At 37.6% G+C, this 24,072-nt stretch overlaps 1 protein-coding gene across 18 annotated transcripts in view; it reads left to right on the top strand.

The window, feature by feature from the left end:
* Nucleotides 1-24,072, top strand: part of RBFOX1 (RNA binding fox-1 homolog 1) — a 1,146,084-nt gene that overhangs the window by 456,316 nt on the left and 665,696 nt on the right. For 2 of the 18 annotated variants that reach the window (XM_048062471.2, XM_048062462.2), the window contains exon 1: nt 8,067-8,264. The exons of the other annotated variants lie outside the window; for them this stretch is intronic. In XM_048062471.2, the coding sequence (XP_047918428.2) occupies nt 8,220-8,264 (45 nt within the window). In that variant the 5' untranslated portion in view covers nt 8,067-8,219. Of the gene's footprint in view, nt 1-8,066; nt 8,265-24,072 lie in introns of those variants that run through there. 18 annotated transcript variants of the gene reach the window in all.

Here is a 24,072-nt window from a genome sequence, read left to right as displayed (position 1 = left end):
ATTATGTTGCCTTGGTCGAAATGCGTGTACATACAGAGGTGCATGATGCAATGTAGTCATCAAACTATACAGTACTATATAGTTCAGCTAAAAATAAGAAATATTTACTAAAATTATAAATATCTACTTCTAATATCTAGATATAGATATATTTAGTATAGATATTCACTAGATACATATAAGTAGTAAATATCTGACGCTTGAGAACTAGTACTTCCCCTAAGATAAGACTTAAATAGCCCACACTTAAAAATTTCTTGTCAAATTTTGTGATATCAACAATAGCAAGAAATATCTCCCTTAATGGGGGCTATGATTTATTTTAGAGTTTTGTGTTTGTCAGAACCAGAAATATTTCACCATCTTAGGGACGTAGCCATTTCTAGAAGCTTTTCATGGCATTTTACCTGTGAAGGTCACGCTGTGTGTGAGCTGTGCCATGGATGTTACTTATATACAGATCATAAAAAACTTGTCTGGAAATCTCCAGATTTATTAGATGACTTGGAGTGTCATTGTATTCAGTTAGAATTATCTCCCTTACAAGATAATTTCTCTGAAAACATTTGCAATTTGCAAAAGAATATATGTCATTATATAAGCTTTTGAGTAATTCTGTGTATATTTTAGTTATTCAGTACATTTAATTATGCTTTGTTATGAACTGTTTACAGCGATTATCACTGGAGGAGAGAGGGAGGACAAATGGAGCCGAATCTGGAGTAAAACCAAGGGAAATTCTCACATTAAAGATTCACCAATGAATCTGCAGACTTTATGCAAATCCAGTGGGTATTTTGTGGAAGTATTAATGAGTGTCACATCCTGATTACTGCAGACTTTCCCTTACGTTTCCAGCTGTAGCAAATCCAACTGAAACTGCTAAAATCAACAACAGAAGTCCACAACAGTTTGTCAGAAAAATGTATGAAAATTATTTTTAACGTGTTTTACCCTAATTATTCTTGGAAACGTATCTAGGTGTTAATTTCAGATATCCTATATGTGTTCCCTGATGGATGACAGATTTTATGTTGGTTCCCTTAAATCTGACAGCATTTACATTGGTCCCCTTAAATCCCTCTAAAGGACCATCTCCAGGACTGAGGTGTTTTTTGCATCTCAGTGCAGGGGAAGCCTTGTAAGCTAACTGCCCTGGCACTGCGTCTCCTATTAGAAATCTGCTTCTTTACCAACAGCTACTGTGAGCAACCCTTTTTGCCATGGCATGTACTGGTCCTTTTGCTTTGCGTGAGCTGCAGCCTGTGACATATAAATTGACTCCAGACACATCGATTTATTTGCTCTCAAAAACTGCAAAGAATACAAAGTAAAAAATAATTCCTGAAAAGCCCTAAAAAACCAGTTAATTAGTATGTTCCTGTTTACCGAAGAATTCTGTTCAAGGTTTTATATATTAAAACAGAGCTAACTTGCCTGTCTCCCTGTGACCTTTTTGTTGTGTGGGCAGCCTGCTCTAGCCTGTCTCCCAGCCCTTATGGGTTTTGAATTTGTGAGGTGATTTCATGTTCCCTTTGCTCTCTTTTCACTTGGTCTTGCAAAGGCATTCCGTCTTTAGAACTGGGCTGGGAAAGCCATTGAAGGTATCGTCAGTGTACAAATATGGGGGGAGAAATGTTTTCATGGCTCTGATATGAAGACATCTAAATATGATAGCAGACTGGGAGTTTCATATCTTTTGTTTAGCCTGTCTTTATCTGCCAGCTTACTGTATGCTGTGAATATAATTCTGAATGCCTGCATATATGACAAGTCATAACCATAATGAGCCTGTTTATTTCAAGATACGTAGTGGCATCATTCATTTGCACATTAAAGGAAACTTTGCTGGAAGAAGACAAATTTGAGCCTACAAAAGCTTTGTGATGATTGTAATGCTAATCTGTATTCAATCCTGTATGTGAAGTGTCACATCTTGAATACTTTAAAAAATTAATTAGTCAACTGTGTTGTGGCACAGATGAGCAGAAGCAAGTGGTTGCTTGCATCCCCACGCTGTGACAGTCCGAGTGCCAGCAGGGCTGGAAAGCAGAGCAGACCCACGGTAATGGGCTGGAGGTGCCACCCTCGTACCTGACTGCACCCACCAGGCTGTGGCATTGGTGTGATGGTGTTACGTTAAATGAGGGCAGTTTGTTTAAAGTCTGGCGAGGAGCAATCCTCACATTCCTTTACAGCTGGTATTTGTAAAGGTATCCAACTCTGCATATGTATTTTAGTAAGAAGTGGGTATATGCACGCATATAATGTTTGTGACAAAAATATCACTGGGATATTTTGCAATCTGGAGAGCAACTGTAAATGTAAGTAGGTTGAGTAAAAATAAGTACAACTGTTTATTTTGCCATTAGCTAAGAATGAGATATGCATTTACACACTTTCTTAACAGAATTGTATCACCATATGCCCCACAGATTTGCGAAGGAGAAAGTTATTTTTTTTGCCCTCTTTCTTTTGCCAGAAATTTCCTAGAAAACTCTAAGTAACTTAAGTTTTTTTCTTTTTTTTTTCCTCCTCATCCCCTCAGGTAACGGCCTGTAAGTACAGGCAACACAGCCTCGTACCTGTCTCATGTAGGCCCATGCTCACCATAGTTTTGTGCGAAAGTCAATGCAGTGCTAAAGGTCTGAATTCAGGTTCCTCTGCCTGCGTGTTATTCCAGGTACAACAGGCAGAGGCCTTGACCGCCCTGCGGTGACTCCCAGATGTGGGTCTGGAAAATGTCAATATTTGATGGGGTGAGCGGCATTCAGAGATCCTCTTCTGTGGGGCGAGGTGTAGTTTGTCATTAAGAGAGTGTTTCTTGCACCAAATTATCTACAGTGGCAAGCAATTGCACTTCCAGGGTTTTCAGATGTTTTCCTTTGTGTGTTTGCACTTCCTCGTGCACTCTTTTTGATGAGCACGATCCCGTCTGCATTTCCTGGGCCTGTGGCCCTTTAGAGAAATCAACCTTGTTGCGGTTTTACTGAGGAAATGATTTGCAGTATCATTTAACACTTTGTGAAGTAAAAAAACCAAACAACAGCAAAAAATAGAACTAGAAGACATTTTGAATTCCCAATGCAGAAAAATGTTGTGTTTTCTGAATGTCACTGAACAAAGAATTGTAATTTGCTGGTGAACAACATCTAAGTGGATCCAGATTCCTTTTGAAGGGAATGTATAGTGAAGTGTTGAAAGTCAGCCTTTAACTAGTAATCCTGGTTCATGATGAAATATTATTTGCCTTTGTAATGTAATTTTTTATGAATAGTTAAGCATTTCAACAAAGTTGTGAATATGTAAAAATATAGTTTCACAAAAAAAAAAGTTGTGAATATGTAAAATAACGCACATAAGGCGTTATTTTGCCTCAAGACTTTTCTGAGACCATTTCTTCTTCATATTTGTAGATATATTATTATGTGTTACATTAAACATTGTGACAATCTGAAGAAATAAAAATAAAAAAATAGTGATAGTTTTAAAATGACTGCTTTTGCGATCTAGATTTTTGTGCTTTCTTTAGGCTTGAAAAAAAAAAAAAAGATATATTTTATCCTGGATCTGATATATCTGCAAGAACTTTCCTTCATTTTAGGACTTTGGATAAGTAATTATTTTTTGAATGTATCCTGGTAAGCATCAGTTGCTGTGCAGTAATCATTACCCTGTGGAGTATGCATTCTGTGGGTTTGGAGAGGATATAATCCTCTAATATTATACAGGTATGAATAATACAGGGATGAATTGTTATTTTTATGATAACTTGTAGTGTTTATGCAGCAAACTTTTTTCAGCGAGGTTTGAAGTATATATCTGTTGTATCGTTACTATTTTAGTTGTATCATAATTGCATACAAGTAATGTTTCACTTACTGTTTTTACTGGTGGTACTTGATTTCTTACACTTGTTTCTGAACATAGTCTCTTTTTTTTTGTATAAGGATTAGTCTCTTTTTTTTGTATAAGGATAGCAAAATTTTTCACGTAATACTTTGCAAAATTTTGCAATTACAATCAAAGTGAAAGTATATAAACTTCAAAGTGTATACCAATGGATGCTTACAGGTAACCTTGTTTGTGAACTAACACAATTGTAGGCATAGCCAAAATAATACTAGAACATTCAAGTCACATTAGCAACATCAATTTCAATATACTTCACTGAAAAACAACGTAAAAACAACTACTAATAACACAAACTGAAGCATTTCAGATGGATATAATCACATTTACAAATTATTTATAGATATGACTTGTGAGCATGGGGCCACAGAAAAAATACTTTAATTTTGAATATACAGAGATAATTCATGAAAACACCTAGTACTTTATCTTGCTGATTCTTTTTAATGTCTGTTTTGTAGGTATAGTACTATAACCACCTATTTTTGTGTTCTTTTACAGTTAATCTGAATGCAAAGTTATCAATAGTATGAATGCTTGCAGGATCAGACCTCTGCAGAACATTTTAAGTTCTGCATAGTAGAGCAAAACCTGGTGTTTTACAGTTGTATTTTTTTGATACTTCAGTTTTAAAAATCCTTAACATTGATATATTGTCCCCAAAAGATTATGTTCAGCAACAGTCTAGCATGAATCCTCAGATTTAGTTTTCCTTGAGCTGTGCTTGCATTGTTAGGGTTGTGACATATGATTGATGCTGTTTCTTGTTGGTCATCTCCCTCACGCGCACACTGTCAACATTTAAAAATAAAACTGCAGCATGTTTGTCATAAATTGCATGATACTTTTCCATCTGAATATGCTTCATTAGGCTCACCTTTTGTAATACAACTGGGTCATTAGATGGCATGTAGAAAGAAATCATTTCAGCAGTAATCTGTCAGGCAGGGAGAGCCCCCATGTGTTTGATGCATAAATGCAGTACAGATTAAGCCACATTTCACTATTCAATATAAAAAATATCTGTGAAACTGTACAGGTGCAGGATTGCCTTATACTCAAGATACTACTTCTGAATTTTACCAATCTTCATTCTCCTTCAACGGTTACATTACTTTTTAATAGTTCCCATACCACAGGAACTTAGTTCAAGAAATGGAAAATAAACAAATTGCACACTGAAGCTTTTCACCTAGAAGCCTTCTAGTGTGACACAAATATGTTTGGATCAGTTTAAAAAAATCAAACAAGCCACACTGTTCACTAGAAGACGCTTATGTTTAGTAGGGCAATTATTTACTTTTGTTTATTTCTCTGTGAATTAATTTTCTTTGTAAAGTAGAAATTACAGAAAAAAAATATGAGAAAAGAATGCAAGGGTTTAGATAGTAAAGACCTAGTTTTTATATAGAATTTTTGATGTAACATGAGACATAATGTAGTGACATTTATTTTGTAGTATTCAATAAACTGTTGAAAATCTCAAGTGCAAAAGATACAAATGGGGGATTACAGAAATTTCAATGCTTGCTGCTATCACAGTAATACAATAGTTAATTAATGTTTGTCCCCACAAGTATAGCAGAAGCACCAAAGCTTAGAGAGAGACCTCCCTCATTCTTGCTTGCATGCAAGTAAGAAAGTCATAACAGGGATGTCTAGTGTCTGAGCCATGGTGAGAGCCTGTTATTCCCTGATGCAATTTCTAATGTGAGTTTTGCCTATCCCCAGAGCACTTCACAGTGGTCTTGGTCTTGGTGCTGCTCTGTAGACACTGGTGCCCCAATGATGTTGCCCCGCACAAAGCTCCTGAAGTATCCATATTGTCAAACAAGAGGATGGCATCTCAGATAAGGTTTTGCAGAGGGAACTGCTGTAGTGATGGTTCAAGGAGAAGCAGTGGAATCATTTGACCAACAGAGCATTTAAAGAATTTTCTCTCTTGTTCCTGTGTGGGGTAGAAGAAAAAGTCAGAAGACCAAAACTGTCCACTGTTTAGAGTGGTGAAAATGGATGTATAAATATATTTAATTTGTTATCAGATTAACTCTATAGATTGAAATGGGATGTTACTATTCTTTTTTTTTTTTAACTTGGATGTATGTATTTGGAGTATTATTTTTGCTTAATCATCTGCTCATCATCACAACTTTGTGACAGAATGCATCTTGTTCTGCAGCAGTACGTTGTTAGCCAGTGCTCCCCCCATATTTATTGTTAATGAGATAATTAATTAGTTTAAACTCTTTTTCATTACTTGAATAAAGAATTGCAGTCTCTAAAGAATAGCACTGAGAACATGTCACATCTGCCAGAAGTGTTGGTCCTCTCATTAAATGACCATATGTGCTGCAAATGCTGGAAGCAACAGGCCAGAGTTACCGGTGATGCTTCTTGCCTGCTGTGGCTGTGAGTGACCTTGCCCTGGACAGGGCATTTTTGTGACCCTAAAAGACAGCAGAGGCAATTGCTCTTGGTGCTGCTTTTAATGTAATTCTGGGTTTAATAGTAAGAATGGGAAGAGATAAAAATCAGATATGAATAATAGAACTATAAGCCAACCCACAGTATTTTGTTGGTGGCAAGTGATAAGAGATCTTGTTTTTGTAATCCACGGGTTTTAGGGCATCCATGTTTAGATACACAAGGTGGTTTCATCGGAATTTCCAGTATTTCAGTGTTTTAACACTCTGAAACATATTAACTCTGGCCTAGCGGTTAGTGTTTATTCATTTTCAAAGCACTGTAGGGTCATTAATCCTCAGAGCCCTCCTGAGAAGTAAGAGGTAGGAGATAGGCTCTGTAAGTGTTATTATTCTAATTTTACAAGTGGGAAAACTGAGGAGATTAATAATTTGGTCAAGGCCACACAGTAAGCCAATGTGAGCTCTGAGATTTGTTTTGGCTATTAGCCCAGTACTCAGGCCAGCCCTTGCAACGTTCTGCATTTTTTTTTAAATTGTACGCAGCTGTATTGTAAAGTATTTTAAAATAAAGACATGCCTTATTTGTCACATAAACCATGTAGTTATCTCTTCTCTTAAGGTAATAAGGTGAGCATATCCAAAATAAAACTTCTACAAGACGAGGAAAGACTTATGAAATCAGAATCTGAATCTAATTATTTTGCACATTTTCAATTTTTTCAAGCCAAATGAAACTTTCTCTCATTTTGTCAAAAACAGGTGCAAATTCTTTGATTTGTATCTGCAAAAAGGGAGTGATTAATAGGAATTATGTTATCAGAGATCATTTTTAGTCATCTTTTTGATTGCAAAACAGTGATAAATATTGAAAGATGTTTTACTGAACTTATAATATTCCTGAAAAATAAGGAAATGTGTGGTGTGAAAATAAATTTTATAGAAGGAGAGAAGTTATCTGAGCAGTAACCCAACAATTTTTCAGTTTTGTATGTGTGGTTACATGTTTACACTTTGTAATCCCATTTGCATAAATAGCTGTACTCTGAAAAACAAAACACCAAATTATTTGCTACCATATAAGCAATGTCTTGCCTAGCATGCCAGTTTTTAATGTCCGAGATAAACAGACTTTTTCTGTCTGCTCCACTAATGGGTTAATTGCTACCATGTTTTGAGGAAGGTGTTTGGGTTTTGTTTCAGTCCGAGCCTGTCTTTTTCTTAAAAATATTTTAGTCTGCAACATTATTATTTATAAACAAATTCAGATTTTCTCTAGAAAGTTATCATTATTTAATCAAAATGGTTAAATAGTATCGATCAAAATAGTGAACCCCCTCCAACTTTAGCACCAGGGTTAGTATTTGAATAATTATCAAATATTTAATACGTTTAGGGAAGCTTCCCATGCCAGGGTTACTGAATCCCATCCCTTCTGCCCTTACCCCTGGGCTGTGGGCTTCGGCCGAGCGTGTGTCAGCGCCCTGACCTGAAGGCAAGCACCGTGACTTGGTCAGCCCTGCCTCTCAGGGACACTGCGGGGGAAAAAGGCTCATCTTGGGTCAGCACGTAGAGAATCGCGTACCGAAAGTCGTAAATACTGTCCCACAGACATTTTGAATCATGTAGGCACGGCGCAAGTAACCGGGCGCGCTGTCGTGCTGCCTCCAGCCGTGCCGGGGCTCTGAGGTAACGGCGGCTGCCGGGCGGGGGCTCGGGGGCGGCGGACGCCCGGCTGCCGCGGGCTGGGGGCGAGCAGCTCGGCGGGGACAGCCTGACCTTCAGCGCCGGCCGCTCCGCCCGCCGCCGGGCTCCCGATCGTGCTGCGGGGGTGCCCCGGTGGCTGCTCCGGCCGCGGCAGGGAGAGGCGGCTCGCAGCCCGCGATGAAACCCTGGCAGCTCGTGGCGGGCGTGGCGGATGCCCTTCAGGTGAGGCAGGAGAGGCTTTGGAGAACCGAAGGTGGTGGTGGCGGCGTGGGGGGGCAGCCCGTGGTGGCGATGGGGAGCCGAGCCCCAGCCGCCGGCAGCGCGAGCTGTGTGTGGGGCGGCCCCTCGGCGCCTTCCCGCTATGGCCGCCGCGGGGCTGAGCCTCCGCCGGGCTGAAACCGGGGCCGGGCCGCGGGGCTCGCCTCGTGCGGGCTCCCCTCGTGTCGGCGTGGTGCATGAGGGTGAGTGGCAGCGATGCCCGCAGAAATGGGTGGTGGTGGGGGGGGGATATATGTGTGTGTGTGGGTGGCTGTCCTTCCTCTGTGACTGACTGAAGTTTGTGTGAACTTCATCTTCGGAGAGCTGCAGAACTTTGATTTGAGGGGTTAAATATTGGCATCGACACGGCGGGAATCTCATTAACAAGCGTTTTTTTTTTTTTTTTTGTAAGATGGATTGTTGACTTTTAGTAGGCAGTTCACAGGGTTCCTGACCAAACTGGCTGCTTGTTATCTTTGAGGTACCTGTGTGTTATCAATGTAATGCCACGATGTTAGAAAGCATCTTTACCTGAGGGTTGTAAAGCTGTGTTTCTGTGCTTGTTCAAATACGTGAAATTAAACAATACCAATGTTTTCTTAATAAATACAGTCTAAACATTCACATAAATGTGGGTAACAATGCATATCTATATTTAGTAAAGCAGAAACAGACTATAAAACTGGGTTTTGAAATTGCATGTCAGTCGACAGCCAGATGCAACTGCAGAGTAATTTAAATATCTTCAGTGACTTTAGCAATTTCCTTGCTAGAAGAAAAAGCTGTGAAAAAATCCTGAAGGGAGCAGGGAAAGTGGGTTTTGCTCGCTTTTAAGGACAGACTGTGTTCCGCCTGCTGTCGGGAGTATCTGTTATTTTGAGTCCTGCTGCCATGTGTCGCTGCGCTCCGTGCGGTTTGGGCAGTGAGCGGCTGGGTTATGGCCTGGGCACTGTGAAACCGCCTCGCTGCTGGAATCACCTTAAACCACACCTCAGTTATCTCATTTGGGTAGATGTTCAGGAATTTGGTTTCTGTCAGGTGTGTCCCGATAAGGAATTAGGTTTTGATGCAGAAGTAATTAGGCTTCGCATAAGCGTTAAATGTAAAGTTCATACATGTAAAGTATATACAGTACATTGGTTCCACATCTGTTTCTAAAATGTAGCAATAGATATGTGCAAGTTTAAATGTCTTGATATTCTGTTCCTAAATTGTAGTTGTTTTCTTAATTCTTTGATGCTCATGTTGTTAATCTGTTTTATAAATGTACAAATGAAGCTGACTTCTGAGTAAGCAAAACTCTGGTTAAGAAAAGAGCGTTCCCTGGTGTAGGGAGAGCAGCAGTGCTATGTGGTATCATGTTTTCCATGTTTGAATCGGTTAAGATAAATGGTGTATTGGTTTTGAACCTTTAAAGGTGTTGTTCTGTGAGCGCATGTGCAGTGTCTAAGTCAGCCATCAGTTTTATTTCTGTTAATCCTGTGTGTCTGTTAGGGGTTGGACTGTTTCAGAGATTTTCTTCCTAAAGCAGTACCAAATTCCTTGCTATGTTAAATGTTATAAACATGTCGTATCTCACGTTCCCATTGCCTTTTCTTCAGTATGGGGATAAGAGTTTGTATTTGTTTTGTGCCTTCTCAACATCCAGTTGATGCCTCGGCAAGTGTAAGTAGAATTAATTATGTGCAAGCATATCACCAAGCATGGTGATAGAAAGTGTCAGCTTCAAGATTGTCAATATTTCTACATTAGTAGATATTTGCAGTTGGAATGGCATAACAATAGATGCATACAGCTACTTTACTTTTACTATCTAGCAATGTGTTATATTTGGTCTTTGCAACTTCAAACTAGTAACTTCAGAAGTTCCTTTATCTTGGAACTGTTACTATTAATTTTTTTTTTGATAAATTTTTTTACATAAGTCTTTTGTTTTGCTCATGAGCCACAAAATTTTACCATGAAAGAGTAATACATCAGTTTACTCAGTGATAAACCTCGTGGTATTCAAAATGCGATAAAATGTCTATAAAAATGTCCTCAAGTATGATACTGGAGATTTTTTATTGTCATGAAAAATACTGCTGTTAAATGGTAATTAATTTTGTTAAGATAAATGTCAGAAATGGCAAATGAAGTATCAAATTGGAAAGGAGAAGAAAGAAATATGATTAACTCTTGCTTTTAAGTTATTGTGGCACTAGTTGTGGAAAAAAAGAGTCAGGAAAGTAAACCTGGGAAAAAACATGTAAAGAATTTTTAACCATTGACAATATCTTTTTCAAACTTTACTTAATATTTTAGGTTAGGTCGGTAACTTTCTAGGAAGGAGTTGCTGTATAGAGAGCACATGCCTACTGAAGTCAGGCTTTTAGTCTACTTTAGTGATATGGATTTTGGAGTTTTTCTTAGAACAAATATCTCACACAATACTGTATTTAGAAAGCCTACAGTGGGCCTTGATTGCTTCAGATAAATTTTCAGTTTTCATTTATATTCCAGTCTTAAAATATATATAACAACATCTAGAAACTAAGCATAACTTATGAAATTTATTAAAGTTAGAATAAGGTTTAATTTTCCCAAACTAGTTATTCTGCCATAAATAGTAATATTTTCAAGCAGTCTAAAATCAATTTAGAACAGTTATTTGCCTTTTACTTTGTTTCGGCATATGTGACAAAGGAGTTGTTCTCAGAAATTGAGTTGGCAGAACATAACAAATGCAATAAAATACATGGGAGTACAAGGGATATATTTTCACAGGTACACCTTTTTGGACACAAGACGTACCATATATGCATAGTCACCAAATGGGAAAAAAAAATCAGACTTTTCATTTAGAAAGGTGCATCATAAATATGTTTTCTCTAAAATTTAAATACCCTGGAGATGAATTTGGATGAGATATCTGATGGTTAGGTTAATTAAAAAAAAAAAAAAGTGATTTTTTCTGTTAGCATTTCTTTCTAAGTCTGTGAGTACAGTTTAATTTTATAACCTGGGATCTTTTGTCAACAGTGGTGTTTTATATGTGTAAGGATAGGTCTTTCTCTTTTCTTTTTTTTTTTTTTTTAATTGTTATTTTTTAAGGTATCAAGTGGAGATGATAAGGCAGGCAGCAAAGTTGCTGTCTTCAGGGACATTGTGCATTCACTGCTTTTATTTTATTTGAACTTCAATTTGGACAGTGTGAGAACGTGTTTGCTTTGGGGGATTGGAATAGAGAGTAAGTATTTCTGCTTCATATTTGTCTTGATAGCGCCTGTTCTGCATTGGGTTTCAGTTAACCATGTTAAATTTCATGGGCTGTGATTTCCCTTCATTGTCATTGAAAATAAAGCACAGTATGGCTTCTTCCACCAGGTTGCAATCAGAGACTATTTTGGTTCTGTAGTTAATTACAGATTTCATGCACAGAAATAAGCTTCTGGAGAGTGATTTTTTTGATGGTTAGGGATATTCAATAAAAAATTAGGTATCACAGGTTTCTTAGGTGTCTTTCACAAACACACGGACAAACAAAACTTCTTTTAAAGCACTAAAATGCAGAAACTGCTTGAGTCAGCAGCCACATCCAGATTCTGCAAAATTGGGTTATGAACTTAAGCAAGTAAGCATGACAAAAAACCAGTTTTACTGCCTTCATGTAATATGCTTCTGGTATTTTTTTGGGATACATATAAACTTAAAATTGTTTTGTTCTGTTAGGTGTTCACAAAATAGTACAACTCAAAGCCCCAGAAACCCTTGAAAACCCTCTTTCTTGACATTTGAACCTGCAGTTTATATTCAAATATTTTATTCTTAGTTGAAGCAAACAGTAAAAATTTCTTCAGCTTAATATTTCTGGGGTTCAGCATCTACTCATTTATGTTAGCTATATTTTAGTAGAGATGATGAAATACTTGGAACAGCTGAGTATTTTGGAATTGATAGAAGACTCCTTTTTCAACTAATACTTAGTATGAATTAAAAATAACATTTTACTAAAGATGGTTAGAAATCCAACCAAATATTTCATGCTGAAGGCCAGACAATCCATTTTTTTTTGTACTCAATATTAAATAATTTTCAACAGTTTTCATATTCAATGATTATTGTAAATTTAACTGTGTAGAAAAGGGGGGGGGGGTGAAGTAACCAAATGTAAGTCTTGGTACTAACAATGAATGGACCAACCTGAACTTGAGCAGAGCTTTAGTACAGGTTATGAACTCACAGCCTGCATCTTAGAGTGCATTGTAAAATGCTTAAGAACAACTTCCCACCCTCTGCAAATGGAAATTGCATGTTTACTTGTGCTGTGCTGCTTTCTGTACAAGTACTCATGGCTTTCTAATTTACGTATTTTCCTTCTTAAAGTTGAGCTTTAAAATTACATGTGTAAGAGTAATTCACGAATGAGGTTTGAACCTCAGATAAGTAAATCATAGCTAATATGAAGGTTTGTTTCTGGCTACTAAGTGACCTGAACCTAACGGCTCTCTACTTTAGAAGTTAAAAAACCAAAACCAACCAACCAACCAACCAACCAACCAACCAAAACACAACACCAAAAACAACTGCATTAAGCGAGGGACATATGTGACACATCACTGCTGCTTATTTAAAGAGCTGCTTGTCTGCTGCTGAGAACTTGAACGTGATGCTCTAGCAAAAATAGCATCAGTTTAGTGAATAAAGTCATTTAGGATGAGACACAGTATCTTCGAAGAACTACTGCCACACTGGAGGAAACGTTTTATGAATATGACATTCAGATGAAGCCCTAATGGAGTACCATATCTCTTTCCTTTTGTACAGTTTTATATTACTTGTATAACTTTGTGTTAGCATCATGTGTTCACCTTTAAAAAAATTAATCTAGTCTCCCTACAGTGTGTCCTTTGATACTGTAATCCTGACTACAGTTCAGCTCTGGCCTCTTATGTTTCATAAATGACCCAGCCATTAAGAACCGGCAAGTAATGAGTGTGAGAGGAAGAGATTCATTTTTTAGAAGAATTTATCGATGGTCAGGTGTGTATGCAGAGAAAGTTTGGTATTTGGTTGTGATACACGAGAACCTCAAACTGTTTATTTACTGTTAGAGTATTTTGTAAGACTAGATTTAAAACATCACCTTATGTTTTCATTTGAAGACTTTTAATATTTTTAGAATTAGTATTTATTATTAAAGTTTACATGATCAACACTGGCATGATTTGCCATCTTGCCATCTTGCCAGTTAAACCAGCACCATGGGAGGCCATAATCCTGAACTGATCTTGACAGTTACCAGGAAAAATGAGGTACTGTTGCCTTTGCCAAGAAGCAGAATCATCTAAGAACCAGATCTCATTTCAAACAGCATTTCATTCCAATTGATAGGCTGTCTCAGTATCAGCAGAGTCAAAAATCCAACCGTGGCAGACTGTGTGGACTTTCTATCAACGGAGAATCCACGGGAATCAACTTAATTCCATTTTGACTTTCATATTTGAAGGTATGAGCCTTTTTCTTCATGTTAGTTCTCTCTTTGAGTCACAACAGGAAGCAGTATTTCCCCAAGGAAGACATTAAGAATAGCATTAGGTATTTTGATGTCTTTTCTTTACTTCCAATTATATTTTCAGAATGTCTGCATCTCTCCAACATGCATCTGTGATTATGAGAACAGGTAAATCAAATTCAGCACGGTCACGTAGCAGCTTAACAGAGCATTCTGTTTGCCCAGAGTTCAGACTCCTCTGGGAAAACAGTATTACACCAACTCTGTGTGGTAGCTTTAGTTCACTGATTGCACCCCTTCTTAAACCAGTGACATGAGGATGGTCTTCAGAGATAGAAACTGGGGTCGGTAAAGAGTTCAGCCTTGAGATATGTTACAATCTATGAATTGCCAGTGAAATGAAAATTCACAAAATTGTGTATGCATGGATGTTACATGTTTTTTCGATGGCCAGCAGGTGCATTGGGCCGATCTCCTAGGTTATCCTTACATGTCCTATAGGAGGAAAAACTCCATTCATCAACTCATGCCATAACTAAAAAGCAGCAATCTAAACGAGCAAGTGCAAATAGTAAACATCAGCCATTTTATATAATGATTATCGTATGACATTTTTAGACATTTGACACTGTGGTTCTCATAGCTTAATTGAGATGTCTAATTCACCTATTGGACTTCTTCATGAGGCAGAGGTTATGAGGTTTATTATTTTCCTGAAGTCTACTAGAAACTTTATTCATAACTTACTATGCTCCTAAATTTGTAGAAGTGCGTATGTGTAAATATATTCATGTGTGAGAGCATCTGATGTATTTAAGAGTCGATTAGCTCTTCCTGCTCTTAGTTTACATCATTTCTCAGCATAAGTATTACCAGGTACATTTTGCCTGCTAACGTGACCTTATAGGGTGAGTCTGGGGAGAGAAGAAATGCAAGGCCAGGATTTGAAGAGAAGTTTTGGAAGAAGGCCTGTGAGATGATCATAGAATCATTAATGTTGGAAAAGACCTCCAAGATCATCTACTTGACCACTTTAACACCTCTGTGCTTAGCAGGGGGTATATCCATTAAGACCTGAAGTTATCCTGAATAACTTCCAGACAGAATTACTCCATGATCCTATGTCAGCAGTTGGGTGGAGCTTACGAACAACGGTTATTTCAGTGATTCAAAACTGGGGGTGAAGCACAACAGTGGTAAAATAGAAAATGCTTCTACAGTTTTGCAAGATAGGAAAAAAAAAAAACACAACAATGACAAAAACAAACAAACAAACAAAAAAACTGTGGAGAATGATCCAAGTCTATACCAGAAAGTTATATCAAGTTCTGTTTAGGTAATGAATATTGGCCGTTCTTATTTTCTACAAGCGTATAGCACTACAGAGGAGTCAAGGGCATTGTGTCCATTAAGATAACAGAAGACAAAGATGGATGAGGAATCTGAGATTCTTACAGGGAATTATCTTTAAAAAAGCATGCAGGACATATGCATTTAATTCGCCATGCATTTCTGTCTGTGAAGCATAAGGACTGTGAAATCTTTTTTGGGGGGAAGGAGGATATGTTAGGTAATTAAAAATGTTATTTATTATTTTAGCAATTCAACATTTTATCAATTTTTAAGAAAGCTGGAAACATAGAAGGAAAGAAGGGGATAGCATTACCACTTTGTTGCTTCGTTTTGGCATTTTAAAAGGAATTGTCCGTTTTTTTTCCACGCTTAGAAATTTCCTTTTTATTCTGCTGAATGAAGAAGAAAAAATAAATTAACTCAAAAATACATTTGAGTTAATAACAAATGTTTCATTTGATATTTTAACATTGCAGTCATCAGACAGTAGACTGCATTTGTCTTTAAATGAACAGATTTTAACTTTTTTGGGGAGGTAACAGCATTGATATTTTCCTCTCCGTGTCTGTAGTGAGTAAGGCATGAAGCTATGGGCTTAAATTGCACAAAGAAAAATTTACATTAGGCATTAGGAGCACTTACTGTTAGTAAGAGTACTTAATGTTTAATTAGATGGGCTAGGAAGATTATGAGATTTGTGTCACTGGAAGCTTTTAGGAAGGGTTCAGAAAGCAAAAACGCAGCTATATGCTTTTATATGTGAAGACATCCTATTGAATTAAACTTACTTCCCATTGAGCAGACAGATCTCTACTATGTATTTCTCAAGAAAATAAGTTTACCAAAGTTCTGAACCTCTCCCTATTTTTACACCTCTGTGAGGGAAGGCAATGAATCAATATTGTAAAGATTTTCCCGAGAAATAAGATTCTGAAAATGCTAGCCTTCCACAAAGTTTGGGTAAATCTTGGATTTCCCTTGGGCCAAATATTTCTTTGCGGTACAGTGCAATACAAGGAGTGCATATGACAGGCTTAACATTGAGTGGGCAAAGGAAAGGTAGTGGATGGCTTGTTTATTTTTATTTCATTTTATTTATGTTTTTATTTTAGCAAAGCTGCTGATACTCTCACAGTATCCCGGACAGAATGTCCAGCATACAGCTAGTCATGTGCACAATACAGTGGGTGAGCAATGGGCTGGTGGGTCAGGCGTCTTTACTACAAGACTTGTAGTAAATGGACTTACATCAGGCTGGCAGCCAGTCACTAGTGGGGTGTTCCTGGGGCTGAATTTTAGGGCCAGTTCTCTTCGATGTTTTTGTCAGTGACATGGGCACTAGAGTTGAGTGCATGCTAAGTCAATTGGCAGATGATGCTAGATGATATGAAATTTGGAGTTGTTGTTGTTTTCCTTGAGGATAGAGAGGCCCTGCAAAGAGATCTGCAGAGAGGTTCAGGTTGGATATTAGATCAGAGTGTTGGGCAATCACCAACTGTAAGAAATTTAACAAGAGTAAACACTAGGTTCTGCACGTGGGATGGTATAATCCTGGATGTACATATAGGCTGGGGGCGCGTGGTGGGAGTGAAGCCCTGCAGAGACAGACCTGGGGCAGTCTGATGGCAAGCTCAGCATGAGACAACAGTGTGCCCTGGGGCCAAAAGGGCCAACCATATCCTGGTGGGCATTGAGCGCAGAGCAGCTGAACGTTCAAAGTGCGTGTCCCACTGTACTCAGCACTGCTGCGGCCTTGCCTCAAGCACTGTGTGCAGGTTTGGGCACCACAATATCAGAAGGACATAAAACTGTTAGAGAATGTCCAAAGGAGGGCAGTGAAGATGGTGAAGGGTCTGAAGGGTAAGATGCCTGAGGAGTAACTGAGGACCCTTGGTTCGTTCAGCCCAGAGCAGAGCCGGCCGAGGGGAGGCCTCATGGCGGCCTGCAGCTCCCTCACGAGGGGAGCGGAGGGGCAGGCACTGAGCTCTGCTCTCTGGGGACAGCGACAGGACAGGAGGGAACAGCATGGAGCTGGGACAGGGGAGGGTCAGGCTGGGCATTAGGGAAAGGTTGATCAACGAGAGGGTGGCTGGATGCTGGGACAGGCTCCCCAGGGACATGGTCATGTCACCGAGCCTGCCGGAGTTCAAGAAGCATTTGGACACTGCTCTTAGATAAATGATTTAACTCTTAGGTTACCCTGTGTGGAGCCAGGAGTCGGACTCAATGATCTTTGTGGGCCCCTTCCAGTTAAGGGTATTATTCTGTGATTCTGTGATCTACCATTGCTCACGACTTCACTTTCAAGTGTTTCATCTTTTACTGATGTGTTTTCTGATGAGACTCTTATGTAGTTCTGAGAAAAAAATCTTTGTCTTTATTCATGGAAGCAGCGAATAATCCGCTCAATAAGTGGCAAGACAGGTATAATACATGTAGAACCGGATTCATTTAGAGAACTGTTGCTATGTAAACTCTTTTAATATCTGTATTATATATAAGGCCTTCACTTACTCCTTTAGTATTGTAAAATACAAATATATAACCTAAACAAACTAAGCTATTTTGAATACTTTTGCTTTATTTCTAGAAAGTGATTTTTTCTTGTGACAACTGCACAGATTTTCCCATCTTCTATTAATGACATAACATTGAGGTTCGTGAATAAAAATCAGATTACACAGAACATATTAGAGCACAACACTTCTACTATTTGAGAAGTATAAGAGTGCCTTGGCGCTAGAGAGGCTCTGTCGTGCTATTTTATGCATAGTACTCTTCACTTTCTTGATGGGAACCAACAGTCCCTGCCCGAAACTGTCTGAATGATTAAGAACTAGAAATAAAAAGGACATATTCCTAACCGGTCAGTGCACACAGTTAGTCCTTGCTGGGGAACTCTTGTTGTTGTGAGAAGGATAAGCATGGTGGACACCCTCTTTTCTTGCCCCCCCTTTTTTTTTTAAAAAAAAAAACAAAAAACAACTTCTACAGCTATCATCTAGTTTGCCATAGAACAGAAGATTATGTGAGAGAGAACTAGAAACAGATCCGTGGGGACAGTCCTCTACCAGCTGCCGTGGAAAACAAATACTACATCTTTCTTCAAGTTGGAGTGGGAACAGTAATGAGCAAGGTCCCAGTGTGTTCCAATTCCTCCATGGTACGGCACGAGCACCTGCTGTTGCTAACCATATTTTCTCTAATCAGCTTTAACCAGTCAGCGATGATCAGATGGACATTAGGAAAATATACTATTCTGCTTTGAAGTGATATCATTTCAGATGAAGCAGTGCTACTATTAATTAAGCTCGAAGAAAACTGAAGGTTTGGAATAGGCTGTAGCAAAAAGAAGGCCAATATGGAAATACTAAATAGTACTCTCTAATATCTGTATTAAAGAAGTAGTTGCCAAGATGCTGATTACTTGCAGGCATTTCAAACTCCAAGGGGTTTATAAAGAATTTAATATTTTCATATGCTTCAGTGTAAAGCCATCTGTTGCAGTGACAGAACAAAGCGTGGAGAACAAGAACAAGCGTATGTTCATGGAAGTACTCCATCAAATGTTAACAAGACAGAAACAAGATACACAGCAGCATCTTGTAACAAATGGGCAAGGGAATTGAAAAACGTGGCAATCACATTCAATATTTACAATTATGATTTCTTTTCTAATTTCTCTTTGTGCTGAAGTGTTAAAAATAAAAGTCTGTCAATACAGATGGTGAGGGAGACAGGAAGCCTGAGTAAAATACCTCTACCTGTTGTTGTGTTTTCATGTCTCTGCTTTCTTTTCTTACAATTTTAAGCTTATATTTGGGAAAAGCAGTGTATTTGTTATACGTGGTGTAGAGAGTCATAAATCTGCTTGACTTTTTAGAACAAATGAAACAGCCTCCAACGCTCACAGGAGCTGAACTTTCCTAGTGCCCGCCTTCCCAGCCCCCGTTTGGGACAACTTTTTATTCTTGACTGCACAAAAGAATGAATCACGTTGTGGTGTGTGAAGTTAGAAGGTGATACAGTGTGACTTTTAACCTGTTGTACCCCAAATATGGGACACAGTGGGCTAGTGAGGGATACAAAGGGATTATAGAGTAAAAATGGTGCAGAGACATCAAAGAAAAGGCAAGTGTTCAAGAAAAGTTACTTTGAATCTTTTGTCAATGGTATTGCAACAAGCAAAAACCTAGTTCTAAAGAATCTATGTGGTTGGATTTTTAGTTACGAGGTATAAAGGATGTATTTTACAATGATTCTGTTATCTTCAGGTCTCCATTCTCTGTACAGTTCGAGTGACTGGGAGAAAGGATTGAATTAGATTGTGCCCTAGCAACACTATGAATTTTCTAGGAAGTGCATTTTATGTTTTAAAATGAGACCCCCAAAAGATGTGTGTTGAAGGGTTATGGAGCAGGTTACGGTATGATGCCCTTCCTCATCAAGTGTGAAATATTGTTTCTGATGCAGGACGTGCAGCTTCTTCGGTCAGTTATGCAGTTTAAATTGCTAAAATTCCACATTAATATCAGAAAGGATACACCTTATTTTTTTAATATAAGTTTAAGGTTGTAGTCTATTTATTTTCTTAATGAGATTTATGAACATAGCATGAGTTAAGAGAGGGAAACCTACAAAAACTTAAGCCAGTGTAATGAGGAGGTGGGAATACAAAAATATACTGGCAATACCTCCTGAGTTAATAAATAACAAAAGTATTTTGGTATCGACACTATTGTCATAACTGGCATTAACTGGTAATGTTCAGATCATTTTCTTTTTAGTCCCAAGACAGTCTGAAAGATTTGAATTAAATACATTGTGGAACCTTCCTGCTATATTAAGCTCTGCTGCGATATCCTTAAAGGAACAAGCAAAAAGTGAAAATAACAATGCCTGATTTTTTTTTGTTTTCTTCAGATAAATATGCATTTTTTCAAATTTGTATTTAGCAAGTGACATCTTGTGGTTAACTAGAAAATCCTTTATCTGTTTTAATATTGAGAAGTAAATAATCTAAAAACACAGAAATTTACCAAAATAGTCAAATCATTGTGTGTAAATTATCAAGAGTTTCCAAAACGTTCTTTGAATAAAGACCAAAAAAAAAAAACCAAAAACAAAAACATAGAGAAAAGTACAACGCCTTGCTCGGACTTGAGCTTATTTAATATCTATATGGGCTTTGTTAGAATGGGTACTGGTATCACACTTTGACAGTGATTTCTACCATTATTTATTACCTGATGTGTTTAGAAAAATCATAACAGGTTGTGGTGGGAGGGGAGATGTCCCTGTGCTCCTCTGTTAATTTTCATTGCACGTTCCTATGGCCTTTTTCATGACAGAGAGAACTGAACTTTCTGGTTCACTGTACCTTCCATTAGTATTTATTTTGACTCCCCTTTTCTTTTCCTTAAAACAAACAAACAAACAACAACAACAACAACAAACAGCTTTAGTGTTATTTCTATTTATTACATGAGATGTCTTGGGTCTTCTAGCTAGTTCAATCTCTTGTTATTACCATGAATCTTCTTATGGACCCTCATACTTTTACAGTGTTCTTTGAATGCTGACTGATCAGTTACAGACAAGGGTGTCAGGTGTAATTGAGCTGTTTTAATTGTGGTATACACAGAAATTACCCGAATCACTGTTCTAAGTTAATGCAGGTCGTTACAACTCACTCATTTATGAGTGGTTCAAATGTTCCTTTCCAATCTACATTACTTTGCACTTATAAACATTTAATTTTCACTTGCTCCCATCCATCAGATCTGTATCTCTAGCCTGTGGAACACCATGCCCAATCTCTTCGTTGTTGGAGCCTCATGTAGCTGGCCAGCTTAATTTCTGAATAATCTTTGTGCAACTAGAACAAATGCCTCTTTATTGAAAATTATAGAAAAATTCCTAATAAGATATCATATACCCTTAATTGCTTTATTTCTGGCAAGGGGTCCTGATTCCCTGTAAATAAGGTTTATGAAGTATTTGTGATGCTAGAGATTTTCTCTTACTGGTTATAAGAGAGAAAATAGAAAAGTATTGTGCTGACATAGTCTCTTTACCAAAATACAGTGTCTTTCCCATTGCATTGCTTCCAAACTATGAATGTTAATAATGCATTTATAGCCATTTTGGCCCAAATATTTGTATGCTACTTGCATGATAAAGTTTAAAATATCTATTTGATGGATATTGATGAGTTGGGTTTTCTTTCTCAATAAACTATCCCGTCAACCTATTTGACTTACGTGTTGAAAAATGGTAAAAGGTGGCATGATACTCTAATGCTGCCCAGTATTAAATGATTGTGAAAATTACTGAGTAATAAATTCTTCTGTGTCATTAATTAAGATTAGTATTAGCAAAATGTACGTAAAGCTTTGTTGTATTTATTAACATCGGTCTCCGTAGAAGTTACAGAACTACAAGAAGGGTGTTGAATATAATGGTTTCTCTAATAGCACTAGTTCTCAGAACAGAAAACAATCAACAAAATAAATGAGAAACATGCACAGTCCTAACAGGTGAGTGCCTTTTGGTTCTCATGGTTGTGCATGTTTGTAGTGTCCTTAGAAAGGGTCGACCCAAAGCAGATTCTTCTCCACTCGCAAGTCCACTCTTCTCAATATGTGATAAAAACCTGCTGCTTGTCTTCTGGGCAGTGGTGTTTGCTGCTTTACTCTCCGCTGTTTGTTCTTTCCATGTAACGTTGAGTATTGTCTTTATTTGATTTTATGTTGATGGTATTTCCCAATTGTCATAAATGGATGAAATTGTTAGGGGAGCAAGAGATATTAAATTTTGTTCCTAGGCAAGATTGTTTTTACGGTAGCTTGTCATATACTACAGTTACTGCGTTGCCTGTTGGTAATTAAAATTGTCACTAGGCCCCCAACTATTCCACAGGAAATACCATTGTGAAGTGTCTTTACCCCAGTAATAATGATTATAGTTGCTATTTTTGTGGCGTTTGGCACAGCTGATGTGTACTAATTTGCTACTTGAGAAATAATTTGAGAATTTCCCCCCCCCTTCCTAAAGAAATAAATGCCAAGTGCAGAGCTACGGATTAAAAATATACCTCTGAGGAGTCTTGTTGCCAGGAATAAAATAAAACTTCAAACTTTATTTACTGCAGACGCATGTTAAATAGTTTTTATCTTTTCTGCACCTCTATGGGATAGCATAAAGTCTCTTGGTTGCTTGTGATAATAAAGGGATTGTTTTCTCCCCTTAACAAAATGATGTGTTCCTAAAGTAATTCGCTGCAGTGCAAATTATAACTGCTCTTTTGGGTCATGACAGGACCGTAATCGTCTTGTGTCACTGGTCACCTCTAACAGCTTTCTGGTTCTCAGTGCTGTCAAGTGGAATTAAAAAAAGAAAGAGGAATGATTTTTTTCTTTAGCTGATGAGAAAGCTTTTGACGTTTACATATTTTTTCTCTGTTCCAGGTAGGAAATATGTTGGTGATAACTGGAAATTTTTTTGTGTCCTAGAATAATTTGCTATTGAATGAGACGTGAAAGCTTCTAGGCATATTAAAAAGCATTTCTTGTATGCTGATTTGTCTATTTCAGTTTTTGTGAGAGGTTTTAAAGTGTAGCTTTACATCTACATCTTTTATCTACATCATTAATGTAGATTAGGAAGAAAATAGAAAGGGAAAGATGTTTTAAGTGAGATAGTTAAGTAGTTAAATGCTCATTGAATTGCCAGCTGAGGCCTTCTGGGGGGAGGGAAGGGTATTCTCGGTTATAATAGGTACAGGTGAAGGGCTATTTTGGTGCAATTGTTTGTGTTTTTCATCAGCATCTCCCGTGTGGGTCATGATTCCAGTACACAGTCTTGTAATCTCCTGCAGTGGCAATGATTCAGCTTAAAAATCAATAGGGCATGAGGTGTTTCAAGTTCTCATTATTGTAATGTGTCAACATCACTTCAGTGACCCCAGAGCCCTATGCTGGCTGATTTGTTCTCTGATTTATTGTGCAATCTTGTAGGGCAGACTGTAATTTCACTTGGAACCAGAAACTCTACATGTATGGTTTGTGTCCAAGTGTCCAGTCATTAGGTTGTCGAGAGATAATCAATACCTCTGTTTGCTACTAAGGTTGAGTGAAGCTGTCAAGCAGATAAATTATGAATAATACAAACAGAAGAATACTGCTATGGCTTAGCAGACAGGAAATGTTTTTATTTAAATTTTATCTCCCTATCAACTCAACAAATGTTTTTATAGCTTAGCACTGTTATAATTTATACTCCCTATACGCCCAGATTTTTCAGATCTTAAATTTTATAGGTTTGTTATGTTATCTGTGTCCATTTATGGTTCTGTTTATCTTCTATATATCTACCCAAGCTTAGTAACATCATCAACAGGAAAACAGTTTTTCTAACTGCTGAAACTGAATAAACTTCATGTGACTTCAGCGCAGAACAGTTAAAGCAACATTGCCAATTTCCCAGTCCTCTTCTATCACCCCTCCTAATTTTGATGTTTCTTTACAACGGCCGAAGTGCTGCAAGTGATAACAGTGTACTATATACGAATCTGTCCTGGACAATATAATATTTATCAATATATTTAGTACATGTCTCAAATACAACTGAGGTAGTTTAGCAAAACTTTAAACTCCTTGGATTTTCAGTGCATTGACTTGCATGCCTCATATGCTAATCAGAGCTTAATACAACACTCTTGAAGGGTTATAAATAAAATTTCAAAAAGTGATACCCACTTCACTTTAGTTCTTCATTTTTGATTACTTTTTTTTTCTCCAAAACTTTCTTGATGTGTTTTGAGGGAACTGTTACTGTAATCATCTTATGTATTTAATAATAGTAATAAATGTAGGCATAGTATAATCAGTAATTATTACAGAGCAAGAATATAGTATTCTGGAA

Source organism: Anser cygnoides, chromosome 15 (assembly GCF_040182565.1).
Source record: "Anser cygnoides isolate HZ-2024a breed goose chromosome 15, Taihu_goose_T2T_genome, whole genome shotgun sequence".
Lineage (NCBI taxonomy): Eukaryota > Metazoa > Chordata > Aves > Anseriformes > Anatidae > Anser > Anser cygnoides.
The sequence above is the reverse complement of the archived record's forward strand: the minus strand, read 5'-3'. Positions and strand labels throughout refer to the sequence as shown.